Source organism: Pezoporus occidentalis, unplaced genomic scaffold (genome assembly GCF_034315485.1).
Source record: "Pezoporus occidentalis ecotype Australia unplaced genomic scaffold, CSIRO_AGI_Poc_V1 ctg11, whole genome shotgun sequence".
Lineage (NCBI taxonomy): Eukaryota > Metazoa > Chordata > Aves > Psittaciformes > Psittacidae > Pezoporus > Pezoporus occidentalis.
Window position 1 is genome coordinate 14371720 of NW_026912886.1, and position 25557 is coordinate 14397276.

The 25557-nt window shown below is 44.8% G+C and overlaps 1 protein-coding gene across 4 annotated transcripts in view; it reads right to left on the reverse strand.

Annotated features, from left to right (window-relative positions):
- The window catches only part of IGF1R (insulin like growth factor 1 receptor), a 179217-nt gene extending 160844 nt beyond the window's left edge, over positions 1-18373 (reverse strand). The window contains exon 1 of one of the 4 annotated variants that reach the window (XM_062631629.1): positions 17080-18373. In XM_062631629.1, coding sequence (XP_062487613.1) covers positions 17080-17182 — 103 coding nt within the window. In that variant the 5' untranslated portion in view covers positions 17183-18373. The remainder of the gene's footprint in view (positions 1-17079) is intronic. The other 3 variants (XM_062631637.1, XM_062631623.1, XM_062631632.1) reach the window with 3 other exon arrangements.
- Positions 18374-25557: the final 7184 nt, after the last annotated feature.

The window sequence follows — 25557 nt, forward strand, 5'->3', positions numbered from 1 at the left end:
AAAGGAAGACACAAAACACAAATACACTCCTTTCCAACTGCTCGCTTGAAGGCAAAATCATCTGGTAAGCACAGCTGATGGACAGTCCCTGGCCTCGCCTCACTTGTCTGACAGCTCCATTGGCCTCTCAGTGCTGTTGTGAAAGAAAACCACGGTATTTGTGCAAGGCTGGTTGGTTTCGTGTTAAGAAAACATATCTTAGCAGGCTGTGCTTTGCTTTACCACATGCCAGCTTCATTCAACTTCAGATGCGAAAACTAGGACTGAGTCTCCTTATTTCCTCCACAGTTATCCAGCAATTTAGGACACAGCGAAGTCCTGAACTCATGAACTGCCCCAGAGCTGAGAGAGGTCACACAGGGTCTGTAACAAAGTTTTCCAGCCTGCTTTGGAAAAGGCGACCACCCAAAAAGACAGTTCCTAATGACAGGAATGACTGTGTCGGGTAGCATCACAGCCACAGTAACCTCTGGTGTCCTCTGTGGACAACAGAAGCAGACTTGTCCCCATCACCACCTTCCCCTCCCAGACTCAAGAGGGCCGCAAGAGCTCTACCTGCCCTCCCTTCTCTCCCCTTTTCCTCTCTACTCACGCAAGACACTGGCTCAAACTGATACAGCCAAAAGCTGCCACAATGTAAAATGCTTTCATGCATCCCTGCACTAGGGCTCAAGTCACACACGTCAGTGTCCAACCTGCTCTTGTTTCACTAAGCATCTTTGCAAAAGCCTGTACCTATCAGCTACCTCCACTGACAAAGCTGCAAACTAAAAACTCAACCTACAGACTAATCTCAAGCTACATCTGATATAGAGGACACAGGAAGACAGTATTCTGTAAACAACACTGAAGAATCATGCTTTAATTGTAATTCAGAAAGCCAAAGTTGAGTTAAACCAAAGAGGAAAATAGAAGGCAGCACAAATAACACAACTCCTAAGTGCTAAATAGCCAGTGTACCAACAGATCAAGCGAGCTCCAGTCACATCGACCAACCCAAAGTGTGACATTCTATGAGAACGGAAATGATGGTTAAAAGGAAGTAATGAAGAAGATACCCATCAAAGAACAAAAACCAGATCTGAGCACAGAGCCAGCAGCGAGACTGCCCCAAAACTTACAAATACCGCGTAAAACATCCGACTTGGTGATCCTGCTGCCAAGGAATTATTTACCACATGACGATCAATATTACAATCCACACAGAGACAGGTATTTTTATCTCAACCTCTGTTTGACCCAGTGGGAGCTACAGACACTTTCTCACGCTAATTCACATTCTTCAAGGAGAGTCAAGATAGGGAAAACAAAAAGTTGGAAGCCTTTCAGGTTCTGTCTCCTCTCAGCCCACTGCACTGAATCACACCAAAACTACCTTGAGAGAACAGTTCAGAACCTATTTGTGCTGGTTGAGCACTTGGTCAGCAAAGCAAAATCCTCCAGGATCACAGCAAGAGGTTTTGTTCATGCTATAGGCCAAACCCTGCCTGTGCTGTCAGTCCTTTCAAGTCACTGCCCTTCAATGCATCAAAAGCAAAGCATTCTTTAAAAATTCCTCTGAAAGGCCTGAACAAGTGCCTAAACTTCCAAGATCTATTCTCTATAGCCTGGAGCAAGAGTGACAGGAAATAAACTTTTCTCCTCAATGGCTGTTTTTAAGTTTGGGGGGTTTTGAACAAAGGCCAACAGTACTAGATCTATAACAAATCTCAAAAGTGCAGGTCAGAAAATGGGAGGAGGAGAAGGCGATGGAGAGAGGAAGAGGAGCTTGAAAACCCCTTACTTCAGCCAACTGGTAAATAAGCAATTTCGGATGTTTTAAACATCTTGCATTACCTTCTGAAACGTAACCAAGCCAAAGGGAAAAGGGTTAATTATATCCCTTATGCTCCTGAGTATTTAAGCAGGCTACGCATTCTGTTCTTCTGAAGGGCACGTTGTTCTTTTATTTATTGTTTAAAACATAAACAAACACAAAGTGTCCAATGTAGTGATTACCCATTTTACTAAACCGGAGGAAAACAGGGCTGCAGCTTTCTGCTGCTCTGAAACATTTAAACCTACTGTTTCTCTGACATTTATTTTTCTCCCCTTGCTCTTCTCCAATAGAGATCACAAAAACAACCGCAACATCTGACATACAGGAGAACATCCTGCTGATTAAGAAAAAACAAGAGCACATTACTCTTGAGAGGATACAAAGCACTTCCTAATGCATTCTCCTTTGTCAGCACGACAGGCTTCTTGTCGTTTCAAAGGGAACCTGGTCATATTGATTTTTCCAAAACACGAGTATTATAAAAATATTACGCATTTAATTGGTTTAACAAAGTGCTTTTGTCCTGGGATACATCAACACAGACCCTGCAAAACAAGGTGTACGGTATCAAGGTGTGGCTTTAAGTAACTGAAGATTCTCTGTGAGCAGCAGCCTTGAGAACTGCCATGGTCACTTGTAATAAAGCTCTCTCGCAGCTCCTGCAACCTTCAGTAAGACTGAGACATGTCTTTTAAGCGTGGCTGCTCTTCTGAATTCACAACACCCTGAAGAAATATCATCCCTCTCTAAAAAGCAGTGTCCTTCCCATGCTTCACCGAATCTCAACCATGCAACTCCGCGTTCCATGTTTGCTCAACTTCTAGAGGGAAGTTCTTCACACCCTCTCAGAGCAATTTATTTCTCTAGTTAATCTCTTGCAAAAGCCAGAGTGACTGAATCAGCTTTTCTGAATGTGAAAACCACACACCTAACCTGTCAAGACTGGAAGATGTTCTCAGACAGCAAGATCAACCACCTCCTTTTCCCCTTTCTCAGTTTTCCACAATCCTAAATATGGCAAGAGTGGGAAAAGCTTGTACACACTTTGCAAGGAAAAAAGTCTATTTCTCTTTCTCCTCGTTCTTCATTTCTATTTTAACCCAGTGTACCAGTGTGTGCATCCATGACAAGTTTCAACTGTTCAAAGACCATTAGATTAGTCACAGAACACAGATTGTTATTTTGCCTTCCCCAATACCCCTTCAGAAAAACTCTTTGCAGTCAGGATTTGGAGGGATGCAATAAACAGAGGAGAAGGGACAGCTTTACCTCCCACCTCCTCTTATTTCTCCAGGGAACTAGACCAAGTTTTCCCTTCCTAAAGCGATACTTCAAGGCTTCTTTATAGCTCTCTTCCAAATATAACTCAGAACAGTATATATCCTCCCTTTGATTTCCTCCAACAAATCCCCTTTCAGCAGAATTTACTCTCACATATGCAATGTGGGCAGAGTCTAGTAATGTAACTTAATAGTTCCTAACAAAAAAAACAAAGTTCTGCCAACAGTAAGGGAGGGGGGGGAGAAATTTTAACTCTTACTCGCACATGTTACCACAATGTCTCCAATTAGTACCTGCCAAAAGAGCATTAATCCCATTTCATCAGAAGAACAGAACAAGGTTGCAGATTGACAAGATCAAAGAGCCATCAAAAGATAATGACACACAATAACTGAGACATGCAGTGTGTTCTGCATCATGCAACACTGCTGTCCCTACACCCCACTGTCTGTCACTCTGCAGTCACACTGAGCAGTAAATAGTACCTGGGAGCAAAAGGCTTTGAAGACAGAACCTTCTGAGCTATGTATGTGACAGAAACACAGGTCAAGCAGAAGACATCTCCAGTCCTGAGGAGACTGAAAGTTTAATATTAAGCTTCTATTAGGAGCTACTTAAATCTTTTCCCCTCCACCTTGTTTAAGGGTGTATTTCAGTGCCCAGGCTCCCATCACATCTGGGTCACCCATCAAGCCAGACCACCTCGCCTTCTTAAAGCCTCCCATCTCAGACACACACCTGTTCTCACTATAGACATTTTTATGCTAACACCCAGGGCAGCATTGAATTACTTTATCTAAAGTCACTTCCACATTCCACCCTCAAGCTCCTCTCCGAGAAGCCATCAGTCACTCTCAGCTTTCACACTTGAGGAATTCTGGAATCAACAGGAAATGGAGATCAATTGTGATTTTACTAACTCAATAATGACTCATCATCCAGCTCCCTGTAGCCTTCAAATTCAGCTGCAAAGAGACATGATAGCAAGGCCAAATTAAAAATAGCAGATCTGGCTTGCACACAATTAACACTCGGATTTGTCATGGACTGCAACACACCCAGGCATCTGGAGATATCACAACATTACGACCATCTTCCTTACATCTCCCTGACTGATTCCAAACACCGTTACAATCTGCTTTCCTTAGCTTAACCAGGAAATCAATAAATAATGTTTATTATAAAAACCCATCATACCACATTCTGTAACATCCATCATGCAATTTGAACATGCCCAAGAGTTAACTCTGCCTACCAGTGCCCCTGGCTAGTGATAACAAATCTTCTGTTCTTTATGAGAACTCTCAAATCAGTCATTTCTTTCCGCCTGCGTAACCTCCAAGCCAAAAGAAAAAACACATTTGCATGAAATTAGAAGTCAATAAAACCCAATTATTTCATTTACAAAAATAGAAAATCATTTTCTATAAACTACTTAAATGCATTCTTCCAAAAATAAACTTAATTACGAATCTAACATGGAATTATAACAGCGTATGTGCCTACTGCGATTTACATAAAATAAAAATAGAAAGCATATAATTTACACAAAAAAAGTTCGGCCTGGCGAATTTTCTGGCTCTTGGAGCCACCCTTTGTTGAAAGGCTAAGACAGCTTTTACATTCAACAGCTACTTCTGCAAGTGCCTCACCGCAGTTTACTCAAATGGTTCCCTTCAAGAAGTACTTCATCCCAAATTAAAAGGACTCCTGCAAAGAAACCTGTGCAACAGTCAGCAGGTGAGATCTATTGCTCTAAACTTTTGAGAAACAATGACAAACTATTTCTTTCTGTTTTCTCAAGTCCTGCCTGTCCGTAAGTCTCAAAGTGGAGTTCTTCTACATTTCAATTAAAGTGCCATTTTCCATCCATATAAAACAAACCAACACAAATGAAAAGTCATCTACCAGAAAATACCTCATTTGCCATTTTGTTGCTTACACATAAAAATTAAGGATCTGAGTAAATGTATCCAAGGCATCTAACTATTTATGTGCATGTGTAGAAATGGCAAAGGCAAATAAACCCTGTACTTTCCAAAAGCGTGTATTTGTGAAACAAGGTGTTGTAAGAGCTGTCAGCCAATAAAAAAAAAATCCAGCTAAAAATATGCAAAATGAGATTAAAACTATATTTTAAACCAAATGCCCCATATTTCAATATAAATAATTCAGCTGCTTTGAAAAGATGGCAGATGACAACATACTCATCCTCATTTGTTTTGCTGCTCCCTCCGTCCGCTCTCAACCAGAGTCCCACCCCTCAGGCTCTCGTTGTCCTTCCGTAAGCCAGTGCAACTCGCCAGTTAAATCAACTGAGAGAAAATGAACTCTTCCCCTCTCTGAACACCTCAGTAGTCATGACTGTGCACAGCACTCCACAGACCCATAGCCTAAAACTAGGTTCATCACTTGCTGGGTACCAGGCTCGACACAAACAAAGCCAGCTTTGCAGTTCTGCTCTTCTTCAAAGAAGACATTGAGGTATGTGACACCATCAAAAGGTTGAGTATTGACAGAAGAGGAGAATGGAGGGGGACAGACCCAATCAAGGTACGCAGACATCTAAATGCAGCATTTCATGCTGCTCATGCCTGAGCCCCTCTACCCTTCTCCCCCACCCACTTCCCCCTATTAAACAGGATTGACACCGTCTCATCTCACCAGGTCTGGGGGAAGCTGCGAGGGTGTCTGCAGATGAGCTTGAGGCATGAGACACTGTGAGCAGTGACAGTCATCCTGAGGTCAGAACAGTATTTTGATACCACAGTAAACAAGGCCTGTGGCTGCGAGCATGAAAACACTGAATATCTGCACACTTCTGTGAGTGCTGCTCCTAAAGGAAAACCCTATGGAACGAATGGACAGCACCACAGGACAGCCGCGCAGGGAGGCCAAACCATGCTCAAACCACCTCAACTTCTGCTTCATTCTATCTGTATGTGACACCAGGTAATCATAACAGTCGCTTGTGAAGATCTGGGGTTTATTTTTAGTGTAATACACTATCTCCTTATCAGCCAGCCAATTCCAACACCCCCATCCTCATACTTCTGCATACTTTGAACGCCTGACAACACACAGCTTCCCAGTGAATGTGCCTTCACCTGGACAGTGTCACACCAGCATCTGAAGTCCTGTCAGTGTTCTATACACAGAGCACTTTACAATCCCTCCAGAACAGCACTTCTTTGTGGTTTACGAACAGGGAGGGAAATACAAACACCCGGAGGAGGAATACAATTTCTCCCCAACCCTTGCACACTGTCAGCTTCTGAAGCACGAGATGTGATCACTCCCTATTTTAGCATGCATGACTACCAGTGTTGTTGCTCACAAAAATTATCTGGTCCCTTTTTAAAATCCAGTTACAGCATGTAACTTCAGGCTTTTCTCCCCAGCTAGTGGGTGGACAGAGGTGAAAGCAGTGACAACAATATCTTGCTATGCTTTATTTGCTGTTCACAAAAACATAGACCCTTGCTCTCAATTTATACTTGTCAAATCAGTATTTAAACAAAACCAAATCTGGAAAGAAAAACACATGTGAACACAACTGCGTGGCATTACGATACAACATCTGATTCCTGCATTATGATTCTCCTCCTCTCAAACACTGCAACATATTGCAAGACAAATTTAAACATAAAGCCACCGATAGCAACTACAAAATCACCATGAAAATCCTCAGACAATGTTGGCTTAGCCAGTGGAATGTGTAATTCTTGTCTTCATAGTATCACTTTCTTTCATGAAAAATACTGGAAATATCTTTTTACCAGGTTAACCAACTCTGACTTCAATCTTGCTGACATTTCTTAAGTAGAGCTGAATACTTCCATTCATATGCAAATTGTACAATAAGCCGTGAGTAGCAGCACTTGCACAGACTCCCTCACAGAGATGAGCATTCACTCAGCCCAAATCTAATCTGCAGTGACATATCTGAAATGAAACAAGGCCCAAAAGGTGCAGCCCCAACAATTTACAGAAGGCAAATTCTCAGCTTTGATGTTGTTTTCTTCTTTTACTTCGTAGAGTATCTTTAAATATTAAAGAGATGAAAGAATCGAGAACTGAGATTGCATCTGTTGCCATCACAATTTAACCACAGTCCATGTATTTATACAGTGGAATCTCCAAAATAACACTGCATCTGTTAAGATGACGGTGTTTTTCCATGGGCTGTGTTGTGTTATAGCGCAGTTACTCCAAAGCTATTGCTTTTGAAGTGCTGATTGTGATCCACCCCAAATTCTTTCTGTAATCTTCCTCAAATGTGTTGAATTGTAAAGCTGTTCCTTCTCAGAGAGGCTTGGGAACAACAAAACCCTAATACATCTCATCAGTGGGCATTTGGCACTAAGGCCTTACAGCTAATGCAACATGTTTGTTTAAACAATGAACTACCAAAAGAGATACTCAAAACACAAACCATCTAAAAACAGATGTCCATTCACATGTGTTTCTGCTGAAGCACAGGCCACCATCACATATACAGCACACTCAAATGCATTTCTCTGTCTGTGCCTTATTTCTGTAGGATAGCAACAACCAACTTGAAAGGACCTTTGTTCCTTCACCGGTAACACTGGTCACAGCTTCGAATCACAACCCATGGAAGCACATGCAAGCTTGAGTTTTAAAAGGGACTCTCACAGCCTAAATTAATTATTAAATACATTATTATATGCCTCTTGTGGAGAAACCATATCAATGAAAACATTTGTCCACATAGTCAGCCCACTCAAATGTGACAAAAACACAAACATTTTATTAGCACATAAGCAAAAAAGAAAACAGACAAACAAACAATCAAAACCTTCAGTCACTCAGACAGGACCCAGGCAGGCTCAAGTCGGTCTCAAACCAAGCCAAGTCTCAAGTCTGGAACAACAAATACGCTTTTCTTTAACCCCATTTTTGCTCTTTCATACAGTGACAACTGCCCAAACCAAACCTCCTTCATGAGTGTAGCCACTGAAGAGCTGCAAGCAAACACTAATGTAACACCAAACAAATTTTCAAACCAAAATCTCCATATACAAGGCGCACAAGCAACAAAACTAACAGGCCCTCCAACTTTTGGCATCCTTCACACACGAACAATCTTGAATTGTGCATCTTTCCTTCTCTCAGCCTCAACACTTCTCAGGTCTGGGGAAGAAGAGCAAAGTACAACAGTAACAGCAACCTATATGCATGTCAACACAGCTGGGTGTTCTTTCCCCCCATAGTTACCAGGAAACACGACATTTGCAAAGGACCAATAAGATGTGCATCCATCTTGCGAGTGGAAAGGAGAAATAAAAAGGAATAGAAGAAGCTTCAGCCACAACAAACTGAAAGATGCTGACTGCAATCAATACAGAACCACAAGCTGCTTCCACCTGCTGGGGATACAGAACAACTAGAGAGAAGCAGCAGCTAAAATTCCCATCGTGGCAGCCAGGCACCATCGCAATTCCACTGGGCTTCTTGCTCCATCCCAGTGGGTCTCTGAACTCTTAACAGTTTGTGCCATCATCTTAACTCTTGACACTAGTTCTCAATGAAAAGAAAGGTGGAGCCACCTGAAAGCTTAACAAGAACAATCCACACTATTTAACCCCATCAGTATTTTGGGAAGCAAACCAAACGCCCAGTGGGATACACAAAATTTGACTAGAGAAAATAACAGTTTATTTAACTACACATGAAAAGCCCCATGAGAAAGCAACAAAAACACTACAATAAAAGTAATTTCTGCACTGGCAAAGAGCACAAGTGACAGAACAAACGTGGTATTTCCATCATGATTTCAACTCTAACACTACAGCCAAATGTTACTCTAGGATCAGCTGAACTGTGTTTGTTCCTACAGCGCAGTGCCAGTGCCTTTTCTCCTCATGCGAGGTGTCTGCCATGTGCTTTTAAGCCTTTCAAGGTACATACTACTCTCACACAGCAGGACCCAAGGGGATGTGATGAGTGGCAAGGAAGCAAAGAGTACTATCTTTAGAAAGACAACACGTGGAGATGACTCTCAACCGAAGCCAATGCAAATAATGAAGAAACCACCTCAGTGAGATCCAGGGATAAAGCTCTTCCGAAGTCCAAGCCAATCCTCTGTTAAAAGTTTGGTTACAGACTGTTTCCAGGAGCAGCTGTTACCAGACCTCTCTCCGAAACACTGCTCCCGTTTGATTAAGACTTCAGACTTGAACTATCCATCTCTTTAAGACCACCTTCCACTTCCAGAGAAACTTCGGATTATTTCTGAGGGATGCTCTATCCCACACCATTTCGGGGTTTCTTCTACACCACAAACTACTTTGGAAGTTTACTCCTCCAATATAACAAGTTTCACAATGAGGAAAAGCAACACTGTGTCAATTCATGCTTGGGGAAGCTACCTTTGCACGTCCCTCCCCACCAATAACCTTTTCCAAATGCAACAGTTCAGCTCCTGCGAAGTTTTCCTGCGCATACCTATCAGGAAGCTTTCTCAAGCCAAATACCATGATCCATAAGCAAACCAGATATCACACCCCACTAAATATAAGGGAAAACCTCCTAGCACCTTGCTGCAGCACTTCTTACAAACCCCCAGCAATGTTAACAATAAAAGAGTAAATAAAACAATGTGATGCTATCCCAATCCCACCAAACATAGCTACCAGCAGACCCATTCAGCTGCTGTGCCTACAGAAGTTTCAGCTCATAAATACTCTGAGCAGCAACACGTCTATAACTAAATACAAAGCGAGCACCTCAGTCCTCCTGCTACTTCATCTCATCTATCTTATATAAGAACTGCCACTATAACACAGTTTGAAGATAATGATGTACTCCGTACTTGAGAATCACACATTCAGCTGCAGCTACCTACTGTATTCCAGTAGTAACAAATGGAAGAGATACTTCAAAGAACACATTATCCCAGCTCTAATTTATGCATGCTCCCTCTTACCATCAAGCCATTTATTTTAAACCTGTCAGATATACTTGTAATGTAGCATCATGAATAATTTAAAAAGTAATCTGTATAAACCAAGTTTATAAACTTAACAGCAGGTACAGTACCTTTCATTCAAGCAAGCTGCTCTCTGGTAAAGTGCAAGGGATCTCCAAGTACTTCAGCATGTATTCATTTCATGCATTCTCAACTTCAAAAAATTCCTCTTTCCTGCCTCCAATTAAACCCTCTGCTATTTGAACACAACTGTGGAAGCAGCTGGCTTAAGTATACTAATATGTGAACTGTTCTTATTGAAGGAAAAAAGTACAAAGCTTCTAGAAACAACCAGTAGAAATGACCCACACCACCCACCCAACATCAGAGGAACACACACACACATGAAGTGCCTGCCTCTGGCACTAAGAATTCTGAACATTATCTACATTTGCCTGATGTCACATTCCGACACTGCTCCCCGCTGCAGGGAGAAGGGATGCTCAGCAAAGAACTCCCAAAAAAGCCCACATGCTAAGAGAAAGTGTTCTCATCGGTTGATGCTCAGCTTCCAAGCAAACAGAGCTATCTTTACAGCATGTAATGGCACCAATAAGAGGTCTGCAGATAACGTTCACCCTGCCTGGTCACAGAGCTGTTTCAGTAATAATCTGCTTCACTAGCAACACACAGTAAACAAACTCATTAGGTCAGTGGACTGGACTTGCCCAACACATACATCTTCACAAACTAAGTATTCACAAAAGCAGGACACACACTTGTTTTATAAACTATTACAGTAAAACATATAACATGTGCAGTTCAGCTCCTGCTTTAGAAGTTTCTTATTTGTATAATACACACTTTTTTTAACTCAACAGCACAGCATAAAGCTCTTGAGGAACAACCTGGTTAGCACTTCTCTTCAACGACCATCTTAACATGAATTATTCCTCTAAGTTGTTATTAACATTAGTTTGGGCTGCTACAAAAGCACGCATTTGCTGTTCTACTGAAATATTTACTAGTGGATTTGTTCCTCTAGAGGAATAATCTTGGTACTTTATTGAGTGCAAGGTCCCTTCCCACTGGGTAGGTCAAAGACAAGTCTCCTTGGAAAACTACCTGGGGAGTCACTGAAACATGTAGATGCTTATTTGTGCTCATACCATCAGGTTTATGAAGAAAGGAACAGAGTAGCAGGAAATGTTCACATCTGGATATTCCAAAAATCAATGAATAAAATTATATTCCACTGATGCTTACAAATTGTATGCAAATCAATCTGTAAATAAATAACAGATTTTGCTTTTCTGCGTGTTTTTTAATAATATTGTGCCACAACAGCAACTTCTTGGGGATATCAACACTGAAGAAGTTAATTGGCGTCTTGAAAGGTACCCTTAGGGAACTGCTCATATTTGGCATTTGCAAAGAAAAACTCTCAGTGATGAAGGCAAGTTAAACCTTCCCAGAACACCACCATACTGACACCATGGTTTAACAGAATGTATTTCCTTAAGCAATGAGTAAGCCAAACTATTTTCAAACTTCTTAAGCAAAAACAAGTCCTGTGCAAAGGAACTAGAGCCTATTTCTGAGTTTAAGGAATTGGTAAAGCTCTGTTTGCAGAGCACAGAAATACATGAATGAACACTGTATGTTGCTAATCATTTGTCGGTCCTCAGAGTTTGTCTCAGACAGCTCTGGACACTAAAAAAGACAAATATAGTACTACAGAAATCCGTCCAGATTGTACCTGTCATGACTTGGCTAAGAGGGGAAAAAACCCAGACCAAAAAAAAAAAACACATACAAGACAGGCTGGCTAACAATCACAAATGTGTCTTCATCAGTGTTGTTTGTCGTGTTTAGCTTTTGTACAATAAGAGGAAAAACCATATTAAACTATTCTTTTTAAAATAGCTTTCCTAAATCACATAAACTAAACCAAGTAACCTACACAAAGAAGCTGTCTATACAATTTAGTGATAGAAAAATTATACACATCAAATATATCAAAATAGTGAAACAGTATTTCTCCATTTCAAACATCACGGTATTCCTAAAGTCTTTCTGAACACAGAACTCTTAAAACCTTAAAAGCTCAATTCAGTCAGAAAGATCTGAAATAAACTGAACCTACAAACCTGCAGCAACTTTAATTATGGGACTCTCGAGACAATTACTCAAACTGCAGCTTTTGTAAAACCCAGCATACACAATAGTTTTCAATAACAAATGCAGTTTACCCATTCCTGTGTGTGCACTCACACACAGGAATAAAAACCAGCTGCTACTTGATAACATCACAAAGCACTTCCAAATGGGAAATGCTTTACACCAAAATCCAAGGAAGAATTTATTCTATTTCATAAGCAAAAGTTTGAAGAACTTATTCAGAAAGTAGCCATCACTTCTCAGTCATCACCTTTTCAAGGGAGTAAAATAATGCTCAAGCAGTTTATTAATTTAACTACAGATAATCCAGATAAACACCCTACAATGATTTAAATAATTTAATTCAGTGCATTTTGTAAGTTATGAACTTTGGAGCCATTACAGATGATGAGCTAGATAAGTTGTTTTCTGTGTGGGATCATAAAGTTAACATCCAGTGTGAGAAAAACAGGTTTCCTGCATATATTATTTCCTCCCTCTCTCAAAGTTCAGGAACATAAACAAACTTCTCTACAATGAAGTCTGCGGTAGCTCACAATTCACACAGATGAAATACACACACAATATAATTAATCATTTAACAAAACTGCCTCTTCTGGTCTCACCAAGTTCATAGTTTCAGTGATCGCCGGCAAAATCTACCTCAGAGTAAAGAGGGGGAAAAAATACATTGGGGAAGAGAAAAAAAGCTTCAGTTAAACATGAACTGAAATTGTCCTTTCAGGTTAACAGTTTCAGCCCTGAAATACATTTTAATTCGAAGTGGTAGATGCTTAAAGAACATAAATCTCACTGAAGACCTCCTCCTCCAAGATTTTCTTAGTAAATGCCAGTTTAGCAGAAAACCAAACAGGATTTGAAACAACTTTTCCCAAGGTAACACATACTGGTAGAAACGAATTATTTGCCAATGAAGACAGATTCAAAAATCATCACATGGAAATTCCTCAACACTGGATTTCAAATGTTACATTTCAAGATGACAACTATTTCAGTGTCACTGGAGTTGCACTGTAATTACACTCTAGGATTAGCTTGAAAGCACAACCGGTCAGGGAAAAACTGACATAAAAATTAAACACAGGCATTCATCAAATCTCAGCAATTTCCCTCTTAAACCCAACAAATCATGCCTCCTGTTGTCCTGAACTTAAACTATTTGATTCATCTGTCCCCTTGCTCTCTGCAGCCCCTTCCTTTCCTCACTTCTCACAACATACTTCAGAAATAGGTTAAATTTCCTTCCCTTTACACAAAGAACAGTATTTCTCTCTCTCAAATGTTGGTTCAGCACAGAATCTTCTAACACACATCATCTTCCTTCCACACCCATTCCACTGCTTTTCTCACATTCTCAATGCATTTTGCCTGATATTAGCTAAGTCACTACCATTTCCTAACCCTTTCAGTTTCTGAGTCATGCAAGCCTTTGCTCCAGTTCTGGTAGGGAAACGCTTTGAAAGTACAGTCTAACACAATCAAAAAAGCCAAAGTACTGCCTGGCTCAGCGCTCCTTCCCATGGACGCCAGTCACCAGCATGCCCTCAACACTTTCCTCCTCTCCTCTCTCTGGTGAACCCAACTGACACCAATTCCTTAAACATTCTGGCATTTTCTATTCACCACCTCAATTACAGAAGCAATTCTCGAACTCCCATTTAACAACATTCACTAACCACGAGGCGTACATGGAAACGCTGATGTGAAAGCTAAGGTGTATGTAACGCTGACATTCAGGAGGTCATGAGGGCTTTTACTAAGCAACCTGGGAGAGGGATTAAACGTACAGCATGAGCTACTGCTTATTAACATCAGGAACATAAAATATAGCCTGGACTGACAAACAAAAGCTCAGAGTTAACATGAACAGATCCATCAAGATACCTATCACTCTGAAGTATTACCAGACTTACAACCATTATTAGCCTAAATGTTTAACCCATTCCCTTCTAGACATTCCCTTCGTAAATATACACATGGGTGAAAATCAAAACCCCATCATGCTCAAGGCAGGAAAGGAAGAAAACAGTGTTTACACTGCATCTTAAACCCACCCCTAGGATGAAACAGCCTCCAACAGTTGTAGCTTTACAAATCAAATGCACTGTTGCACCAGCACATACTTTATCTTAACAAAGGGTCTTTTTCTTTTCATTGCTGTGCCGTCCTAACAAAATCTCAGGAAATTCTCAGGATTTTTTAATGCCAGTTTTTGAATCAGACACTTTCCACTGAAGTTACCTGCATTTTAAAGAGGTTTCTGTCCCATAACCACGAAAAGATTTTATATAATTTAGCATTAAAGGGATGGGTCTCTCCCCTCCAGTTGTAACTCCTTTGTATTCCTATTTAGGAATGCCTTGCTTGTTTGACCGAAAATGGAAGTGCCTTTTAGCTATGACACAGTATATATGAAAAACAAATAAAAATTAAGATTAATCTTCCTTCCACTATTGTGGGGAGAGGGAAGAATATGAAGAGATGCAAAACATCTGCTCTGGAGATCATTTTTCCCCCTAACAGCAAAATTCTTTCAGCAATAACTCGGGAAAACAAAGGCTATTAAACTGTAAACTACAAAGGCGATCAATTAGAGACAGCATTCAGCTAAGACAAGTTTTTCAGCATATCTTCCCATATTTAAACGCCTAGATCTGAAAAAGAAGATATTACATTTGGAAGGTTCTTAATTGGGTCATTTTAGCTAAGTGGCAACCACAAACACTTCGGAGAACTACAGCCTAAAACCCTAACATATTGTTTCTGCACTGTTTCATTCCCAGAGCTGGGCAAGCACTTCTATTTCAAGGTATTCTATACCAGGTAAGGCAAGAAAAAAACTATAAGCGTGTATCCCAGCATTTGAAGGATATACAGGATCTCCTCCTCCTGCGCTGTTTCCCTATGCAAAGCATTCAATATAATGCTTTGCAAGCCCTTCCCTGAATAAGGGCACCAGGGTCTTCCTCTTCAACTTAAGAGATTAATCTTCTCTCTTGAAAACAGCTCTAGATATAAAGTTAAGGTCGTGGAAGCAAGGCTGTGATTCTCCAGCCCTAGCTGGCCCTGCCACTACAACGCAAAGCCTAAGTTGGGCCTTAATTTGCAAGGAGGTAATTGGCATTCACTGGCTAATGAAACACAATATTACTCAACACGCATTACAGGCTCCATGTATGAGCTCCTTGCTCACTTTTTTCTGTAGTCTGCCTCACCGTCAGTGCATCCAAAGAACTTCCCTTTCTTCTCAACCTTAAACTGCTTTTAGAGAAGCCTTTCTAGTTGCTGATTCCTTTCCCTTTATATATAAAATGTGCAAAATTGATCTCTCCCTCCCTTTCCCTTTTGAAAGCGAGAGCCACACAACAACAGCTCAAGGAGTATGTTGAAAACACACAGCATAAGAAATTAAAGCATCAAGATAAAGAATCAACCCTGCTCCGGCAGACGCCGAAGGACAGAGGAAGCCGGTTTTAAAATGGTTGGGCTCCAAAGCTACCATCTCCCTGCCTATAGAGACACTCCAGAAAACACGGGAAAGCTCATTTCATGCGGGAGATCCTCAACCCATCGTGAGCCCGACACACCGCCCAGCACCGGGATGGATGTGGTGATGATCGCAGGCTGATCCATCGCAGCGCCAGCCATCCCTGCCCCCTTTATTTCCCCCTGCGCCCGAAAGGGGCGGGCACTGCAACAGAACCACAGGTTTGAAACGCACAAAAACAAAAGTCAGGGCTTTTGCAACTGCCAAGCGAGGCAGTCGGACGCGATGAAGGGCAGGAGGGATGCGGGCACCCCCGTCCCGCACAAGCAGCCGCCTTCTCGGTGCAGCACCCGCACACACGGAGGAAGCAGGTCGCACTCTGCAAGTCAGCGGCACAAACCTTAATGCTCGATGCAACACGGCTGCCTTAAAAAGATAGAATCACCTTTGAGAACGCAGCCCCACCATCAAACCTTTCTATCAATGCACAAACGTAAAGTACCGACCTGTAAATTAATTTCTAAGAAAATAAACACTACCAGACTGTGACCTTTAGATTGCGGGATGCCACCGTCAGCCCGCACCCCGAGCGGCGAGGGTGAAACCCTCGGCAGTAAAGCGGCAATAAAAGGCAGGCAAGGCGCTTATTTCCAGGAATTCTTCACTCGCTATGGCAGGTTATTGCATACGGCCTATAAATATTGACAAAGATCAAGCTCTTTCCATGCGGGGAAAGGTCTTTCCCAGCCTGCGAGTGTTTACTACGCAGATCGCAGCGCTGGCTGCGGAGGGCTGAGCACCGCACCGTGCTGTGGAGGGGAGAGCAGCAGTGCGGCTCAGGTGCGGGGAACACAAAGGAGGGCTCGGGCGGGCACCACGACCCAGCAGCCGGGCTGGGGGCTGCGGCTCTGCGAGCCCCGGGTGTAAAACCAGCCGCCCCCCCCTCAGGAGAAGGAAGGGATGGGGGGAGCAGCCCCGGGTTATTCAACGTGCCCGGGGAGCAGCAGCGTAACCGGACCAAAACACGCACATCCCCGCGGGCAGCGGCGAAACAAGCTCGGCGGCGGGAAACGGCGCGGGCCCCGCAGCCCCTCACACACGCCCCTGCACACACACACACACAGAGACACCCCCCCTCCGTAGCTCCCCTCACACACATCCATACAGGGACACCCCCCATCATACACACAGGGACCCCCTCACAGAGACACTGAGGGACACCCCGACCCCCTCAGACACAGAGGAACCCCTTCTCCACCGAGCCCCTCCACACACAGGAACCCTCTCGCTGCTTTCCCCCCCCCCCCCAGCAGCCCCTCACACGTTCAGGGCCCCCCCCACCAACACCCCTATGCCCCCCTCCCGTCCGACAAGCACCGTACTCACTTTCCCCATTTGTTGGCCACAGACAAAGTGCGGCGAAGACGAGCAGAAACCCCCAGACGACGGCGAGGGACCCTCCTCCAGCGCCAGACTTCATTCCTCTTTCTTTAATTGGACAAAATCCCCCTTTCCGAAAACAAAAACAGCGACAAAAAGAGTCCAAAATTGTTCGTTTTCCTCTGTCTCTCCCCGTCCTCTAAAAATACCGAAGGAGGCAAAAAGGCGGACGAGTAAACGGGGCTGGATAAATAAATCCACGTTGCCTCCAAGAATCGAAGAAAAAACACAAGCCCCTTCGGACTGGCAAAACCGGAGGGGTTTTTGAGGTCCCTGGGTGTTGATCTTCCGGAGCAACCACACCAAAAATACACCCGATATTCAAGATGTATTAACGGCAACAACAACAACAACAACAAGGCATGAAAAGCCCCGGGGCGACGCTGTCTCCGGGGCGGGCTCCGTGTCGGCGGGCGGGGGGCGCCGCCGTCTTCCCTCAGCGCTGGCGGCAGCGGTACGTGGTGCACGGGAGCCGCGAACATGAGGCACATCGGGGCTGGCAGTCTGCATCTTCCACCTCCATTTTCAAACACACACACGGAGAGACACAAAAAAACTGGTAGGGCCGCGGAGGGAAAGGGAAAAGGAGGAGGAGGAGGAGGGGGTGCGACCCAAGGCAATCTTATTACAAAACAACAGCAGCTTCCCCGGCCGTCCCTCAGCGCGGGGACGGGGCTGCCCGGGCGGGATCCCCGCGGCTGCTCTCCCCGCTCAGCGAGGGGAGGGAAGGGGGGGGAACACCCCGCACGCACAACCACCACCCACAGCACCACCGCCGCAAGTCCGGCTGCCTGCAGAGGCTCCAAACGCAGGGTTTGGATCGAAAATGAATTAAAAAGGCTTCCCCCACCACCACCACCACACACACACACCTCACTCCTCCTCTTCCTCTCCTCAGCGCCGCTGCCACAGGCTCCTTCTTTCTCCCCCCTTTCCTCTCCAAAAAATGAAAAATAATAAGAAATAAAAGGAATCCAGGACACACGGCACACACCACACACACACAAAGCAGCGAGGCGAGCGGAGCTCAGCACCCCTCCTCCTCCTCCCCCCGCAGCTCTCCTCCTCGCATCCCTCCGAGCCGCCTTGCCATCGCGGCGAGGGCGGATGGGGGGGGGGGCGGTGGTGGAAGGAGACCGACACCGACAACAACAACAACAACAACAGAATCCACCCAACCAATTTGTAAATCCTTTTTTCCTCCTTCCCCCCCCCCTTCCCTCCTCCTCCTCCTCCTCCTCCGGGTGCGCGCGCTGCCCAGCCCAAGGAAGGGGGAGGGGGAGCCGGGAAGAGGTGTGTGTATGTATGTATGTGTGTGTGTGTGTGTGTGTGTGTAAGCCGAAGGGGGGGGACGCGAGGAAGGCGATCCGGGTTTGCTGAAGGTCAAAGCCCAGGAGCTTGTTGCGAAGGGTCTGTAATTCCTCCGGGGAGGGAAGAAGGGAGGGAGGGAGAAAAACGGGGGGGGGGGTGGGAAGGGTCTGCCGCTGCTCCTCCCAGTTAATCCGCCGCTCGCTTGCAGCAGGGCTCGCAGCGCTTCTCGGCCGCGTCTATTCCCCCCCCCCCTTTATCCTCCTCCTCCTCCTTCCTCCTCCTCCTCCTCCTCGGCGCTGCGCTCCCGTTGCACGACGCTGGTAAACAAGAGCCGCCGGTGTCGCTGCGCTGCCGCCGCCGCCGCTTCTCCCCTCAGCGGCCGCACGGGGACGGGGCTCGCGCCCGCCCTCTCCCTCCCTCCCTCCCGCACGCGCGCGCGCGCACGCGCTCACCCTCCCTCCCGGAGGCGCGCGCTCGCGTCCAACCCCCCCCCCCCCCCCCCCCCTCCCGCGGGCTCCCCTCGCCCAGGCGGCGGCGGCGGCGGCGGCGCGCGCGGAGGCGGTGGCGGCGGCGGGGCGCGAGCGGGCGCGAAGCAAAAGGCGGAGCGGTGGAACCGGAGCGGAGCGGAGCGGCTCTAAGCCAGGGCTGCTGCGGGCCTGGCGTGCGGGCGGAGGCGGAGGCGGAGGCCTGGTGGCTGCAGCGAGCGTCCTGCGGGACGGGAGAGCCCGGGGAGTGACCGTGCTGGTGGTGGGAACAGCTCCGTGTTTGTGCTGAAATGGGGGAAAACCGTTCAAACGGGAAGGGGAGGTAGGAGGGAAGAGAAACGCGCAGCTTTGGTTTCCACGTGGTCTGCTCGGTCATGGTTCGGGTTAGAAGGGACCTTCAAAGGACATCCCATCCAACCCCCCTGCAATGAGCAGGGACATCTTCAACTAGACCAGGTTGCTCAGAACCACATCCAGCCTGGACCTGGATGTCTCCAGGGATGATGCATCCAGCACCTCTCTGGGCAACCCGTGCCAGTGTTTTACTGCTCTCAATGTGGAAAACTTTGCCCTCACATCCAGCTTGAATCTCCCCTCTTTTAGTTGAAAACCATCACACCTTGCCCTACCGCAGCAGGCCCTGATAAGAAGTCTCTCCCCGTCTATCGTGTAGGCCCCTTTCAAGAACTGAAAGGCAACAATAAAGTCCCCCTGGAGCCTTCTCCAGGCTGAACAAGCCCAGCTCTCTCAGCTATTCCTCACAAGCAGAGGTTCTTCAACCCTCTGATCATTTCTGTGGCCCTCCTCTGGACCCTCTCCAACAGGTCCGTGTCTTTCCTGTACTGAGGACTCCGGAGCTGGACACAGAAATTACTGCATTTAATTCCAGTTGCTCCTCTGGGTCATGCACAGCCAAAGGGCTGAGGGATGCAATTGAGGCAGGAGCAAGGGAATGCCAAAGCTTGGCTCACCTGTGGGACCAAACCCCTTCCATACCCGCAGTCTTCAGTGACACCTCCAACACCGTTCATGCACATTCCCCCACCATTCAGTAATGTCCTACAATGACGTTGTACACGCAGGCTGCACATGTGGAAAGATGGGATGAGTTGTTGGGAATGGAAAACTTGGGCCATGTTCCCACTGTTTCACAAAGCTCATAGTGGCCATGCTGCATGGCATATGGATGGCCTGAGTAATAACAGATTTGTTGCAATACTTTGGCATGGGGAGATATCAAAATGATGATGGAGTATAAGAAAGCAGACATCTGTGATTATTAGCTATCTTCTCGTTTGAAAAAAAGCTACATAGAAACACACAAATATCACATTATTAATGTAAACGTCAAAAGTTTTTACATTTAAGCCGAAATTATTCTTGAACATCTTGTATTAAAATGGCCTTTAGTTATGTTACTGTATCATTTTCCAATCTTTTACATGGTTTTCTTCTTGTTTCTCCATCCATTTTTACGCTATTTACCATGTCAGAATTATTATTACTGAACTACCAGGTCCAGTATTATTGTCTTAGTTACACATTAGCTCTCATGCCCCTTAGGAAAGATGAAAAGGTTTTATTCTGCATACCAGAAGTCAGGGGGGGGAGATCCTCACTGAGTCCAATAGGGGCAGAATTGTCGCACATACACATGTATCCAGGACTGTGTCAGTAATTCAGCAAGTCAAAGCATAGGTGAATGTCTGTTAGGTTGGTAGCACAACCCTCTTGAGATTCAGTGCAAGAAAATCAGGCATTTACGTATAAAACTGTCCTGGAATGCCATGCACGTGTCTACCATAGACTTTATCAACTGCACACGGGCTTTAAAGGCTTCAGTTAAATTGTACTAGAAAAATCTTCATGTCCAGTACATTTTTATTATTGCTATGCCTGCTATTAGTGCCAGATACTGAGCAGAACAACTGTCCTTTCTCTGCCTACTATGGCATTGATGCAGAATAAATTGTAATGGGTTATTTACAAATTAATGTATTGTTGTGTACACTCAGAGCTGAAGTGGGAACCGGGTGCCTATGATTTATCATTCTGCTGTCATAAAGAACTTTTATTATTGTAAAATAGCCTTTCTTTCATTGCTTTGACGAATAGGGCAAGTCATGGACAAGCACATTGCACTGGATACAAGCGCTATGTGCTGGGTGCCCTATGAGCAGAGAACAAGAAGATGTCCTGTGCCCCAAAGAGATTACAGTTTCTTATAAACACAGTCCTATAAGCATCATAAAATAGTTTGTTTCTGGAATCTGTCACTTTATTTCAAAAGGAAGCAGCACAGCGTTGAACTGGAGGCATTCACAGTGCTCTCCATCCCCATGGATGCTCAGCCATCTCCCAAGCTGCCAATGTGAAATTCGCATTTGGAATGATTTGGCTGGATTCTGACAGGATGTCTTTACCTTTTTGTGCTGTGGACATACATGGGAAGAAGCCCTTTGTCTGTGAATGCTGAGGTGCCCATAGCTCTGTACTCTTAAAGGTTAACAGGAGAGCTGTGCCTTGTCCTTATCCTTTCACATCTTCAGCAGGTCTCAGTGCCAGCCATGCACATACACATTCTTAGCTTCAGTGCACACTTTAAATCAGATTCAGATCCCGTATTTTGACATCTTTATCCGAGAGTGGTCCTGTTATTTTCAGTGGAAGTATTTGAGACAGGATTTTTTGACATGTACAACCACAGCGTGGTCATGTCTTGGATGATGGAAACCTCGGGCAAACTGCACTACATGCACCATGTGCAAAATTAAACAGTTACAATCTGGTCAAATTAAAGTTAGTTTTCATGGTAATGTGCAAAGGTGCTTCATGTTGAAATCTATATTCTTGTCCACACTGTTTGCCTCTGCTTTTATCTATAGACCTGCGCAAAGGAGGTTGATATGAATGGTGATAAAATGGTTGATATGAATCATATCATACTGATATGAGAAGTTTTTATTTACTGGGAACCCGGATCCAGCATCCTATGGCTGAACACCACTCAGATGCTAAAAGCAGCTCAAATAGCTTAAACCTTTCTTTGGATTGAGAAGTGATTAAACATGTTTTGCTGGAACTTCATCACAAGAAAGTAAAACTGACTGGGTATAAAAATACCCAGCCCAAAAGGGGATTAAATGAGGTGGCCAAAATGCAGAATTCCTATGGGTCATAGTCCCCCCAAGTCCGTCTGAATACATCAAGGATGTGTGAGGAGAAGGTTTCCCAAGATGTGGCCATTTGCAATCTTTGCTGAGATTTGGGGAAACCACCCCTCCAGTTTTTTCTTACTTGATTATTTTGGCAGGTCATTCTCCCACCAACTTCCACCTCATTCCCACTTTTTCTGCCTCCTGCATAGCACCTCAGCTATAAACTGCAGAAGTCACCATTCTTTTATTATTGCCTGCAATTCACTGGGGTCCCCATCCTTGGCAACATCTCCTGTGTGAGGCCACCAATAATAAAGAAGACATTTCAAAAACAAAGTATGCACTGTTCAGTGTATATTGCGTGTCCAGATTTGTGCAAAGCTTTCCCCTTCTTTCTTTTTGCACATAAAGTCTAAGCTATGATTTTCATTACTGTAAGAAATCATTTTGTCATGACTCTATCTTCCCTGGTGGTAGAAAATTACTTTTTCCTCTGTCCTGTTGGCTCTACAATCATTCTTCATCTCCATTTGCACTGGGCTTCATCTCTCCCCTTTGTCCACTGCTGGTTTATGGTCCTTGAGGTAGACAGATGGACAGAAAGAAACACATGAATACACACACACATTTTACCCTCCAGAGTGTGATGCCGAATGCCACCAGCATACCTGCGTCCTGTTTAAAATGCCGCTTAAGTGGAAAGCTCAGGAAGTGTGGCAGTGGGGATGAAACAACGCGGTTAAAACAGCCACTGACCCCGGTCTCTCAAAACATGTATCTGCCCAAGGCAAATATCCTAATACTCAGCCATATTTCAACTTTAACAGCAGCCTTACCGCTGCTTTCTGGGGGCCACCACTGGGGAGAAAGGGGCCTCACTATTTTCTCTGCCTCAGTGCTTGTACTCCACATAGGCTTGACTAGACTTTATTTTGGCTTCTGCACCACTTTCAGGGCAGACTGACCTCTTTACCAGACGCTGGCTTGTCATAACCTTTAAGCATCTGAACATTCTGTATTACTGGAGTAAGGGAGCTGTTGAAATTTATTCTCCTGCCTCCTCCAACCGTGTCAGCTCCCCAGGACGAAGGTCAGCCGTCACGGAGCATTGCCTCCGTCTGCCTCTTTGAAGGTCCCTGCAGCTCTTTGCATCGTCTTGCAGAAAGAACCCATTGAAGCCACCTTCTCTTCTCCAGGGGCTCCTAATGTTGCTTGATCGCCTTGTTCAGGCTCTGTTTCAAGCTGTTGTAGGCAGATGTGGGTAGGTAAGTGTGCTGGATAGGAATTACGTATTTTACCCAGCTTGGGTGAGTGTGATTTGTACACCTGAAGGACACATACAAATCCTTGAACTTAATGCCTTTTCCCAAAAAATCTCTGCTTATAAACTGCATTTTATAAGCTCATAATAAGCCCTTCAATGTTAGGCAAAATGTGGATGGCCCATTTTTACCACGTTTGCCCCTTTTTGCTCTGCTGTGACTTGCATCACATAGCAATGACCTTCACGGGCTCCCGACTGCAGGAAAATGCTCAGTCTCCTCTTGGCAAGGGGACAGACACACAGCACTCACTCTGATGGACACTGGGTGTGCAGATTGCCATTAACTCCTCTGCAGTGGTCAAGGTGCCTGTAGAGCCTCTCCATCACCAGCCTTCTCTCCCAGATCTGCAATGCTGGGCAGAGAGCAGCCATCTCTCCATAACAGCAGAACCCCTGCAGCTGTAGGAGGCCAGCATCTTAAGATAAATGGAAGAAAGAAAAGGGATGCTGATATGTGCAAGAGTTCAATAGAATCATGGAATGCTTTGAGTTGGAAGGGATCTCAAAGCTCATCCAGTTCCAACCCCCTGCCACAGGCAGGGACACCTTCCACTAGAGCAGCTTGCTCCAAGCCCCATTCAACCTGGCCTTGAACACTGCCGGGGATGGAGCTGCCACGGCTTCTCTGGGCACCCTGTGCCAGTGCTTCACCACCCTTCACAGTAAAGAACTTCTTCCTGATGTCTAATCTAACTCTCCCATTTTTCAGTTTAAAACCATTCCCCCTTGTCCTGTCACTACATGCCCTTGTAAAAAGTCCCTCTCCGTACCAGAATACTGACCAGACAGACCCAAACAAGGTACGCTTCCTTGGCTCTGGGTGATTTCCAATTCTCCTGGCCCTAATACTACTGCAAACAGTGGCTCAAGATTGGTCCTTTCTGGAGCAAAGAAAAAGCAACAGGGAAGAAAGGGCATTGTTTATTACTTCTTTCCTGTACACGTCCCTCCTTCAATCAAAGAAATATGCAGTTACATGGACGATTTAGGGGCAGCAGCAGAGCAGGAATAACTATAAAATTCATGTTTTAATAACAACAACAATAATAAGCACACAACAGCGTTTATAACCCTAGTTACAGGCCTGAGATATCATATCCATAGCAACTGCAGCAAGCGGTGAATGCCATATATTTAGAGTTCCCGTGCACCTGCCTAAAATAGCCGCCGATAAATTATGCTGATGTTTGTGCCTTTCTGACAGCGTTCTAAGAGGCTGCCGATGCGCTCTGCAGTTGCGCTGAGCCTTCGCGGCGCAGCACAGCGAGGGCAGCTTCGCTCCCCTACCAAACCTCAGGCTTGCCTCCCCTTTTGTGCTTCTGAATGTGATAAATGAGTCCAAAAAGACACCTTGAAGGTGAGAGCAGTGGTGCAAGCAAGTGATGGGTGTAGGGGAGCAGCTCCCATTCGCTTCCAATGTCTTTTGCCTTTCCCGTGCCAGCACCACAGATGTTAAAATGTGCCTACTCTTAATGTATTGGATTAATAAAGTGTGGCAAGTAATTAGGGCTCTATCCTGCTCCCATTGCAGGCGGTGGCAACATGGTCACTCTGTATATTAATGGCGTGTGCGTAAATAGTTTACAAAGAGTTAATGAATGACTGAGAGGTGTTTGAATACATGGCTAGTCAGTTGTGGAGATTGTTGCAGAGTCCAACAGGTCAATCACCTGCTTGTAAGCATAGCTTATAAGCATCTACCAGACCATCTGTTGATGTGCTTATTACATTTTATAACACAAACTCCTGATGTCTGCAACATGCTTATAGCAGCTATTAATCTTGTATTATTAACTCTTTTGAATCAACATGTAGTTGACCTTTAATATGTAATACTACCTGCAAGAATTCCACCAACCTAACTGGTGAAGGGATCAGACTTCTACCCCATGTTAAGTTTGCCCACGGACAGAAAGGATCTGTCCCTACTATCTGATTTTTGCATTGAGCACTTTGGGTTTTCACCTGTTAGATTTCAGATGTAGGTGAACCCTACTGAACATAAACCAGGCCCACCCAGGTGCCCTCTGGGCCAATATGATGCTGCCAGCAGCGAGAGGCGCATGCTGTGATCATGTCAATGCCTGGAAGAAACTTGCTGCATTTTCCAATTGAATAGTAACATCCATCCCCAGAT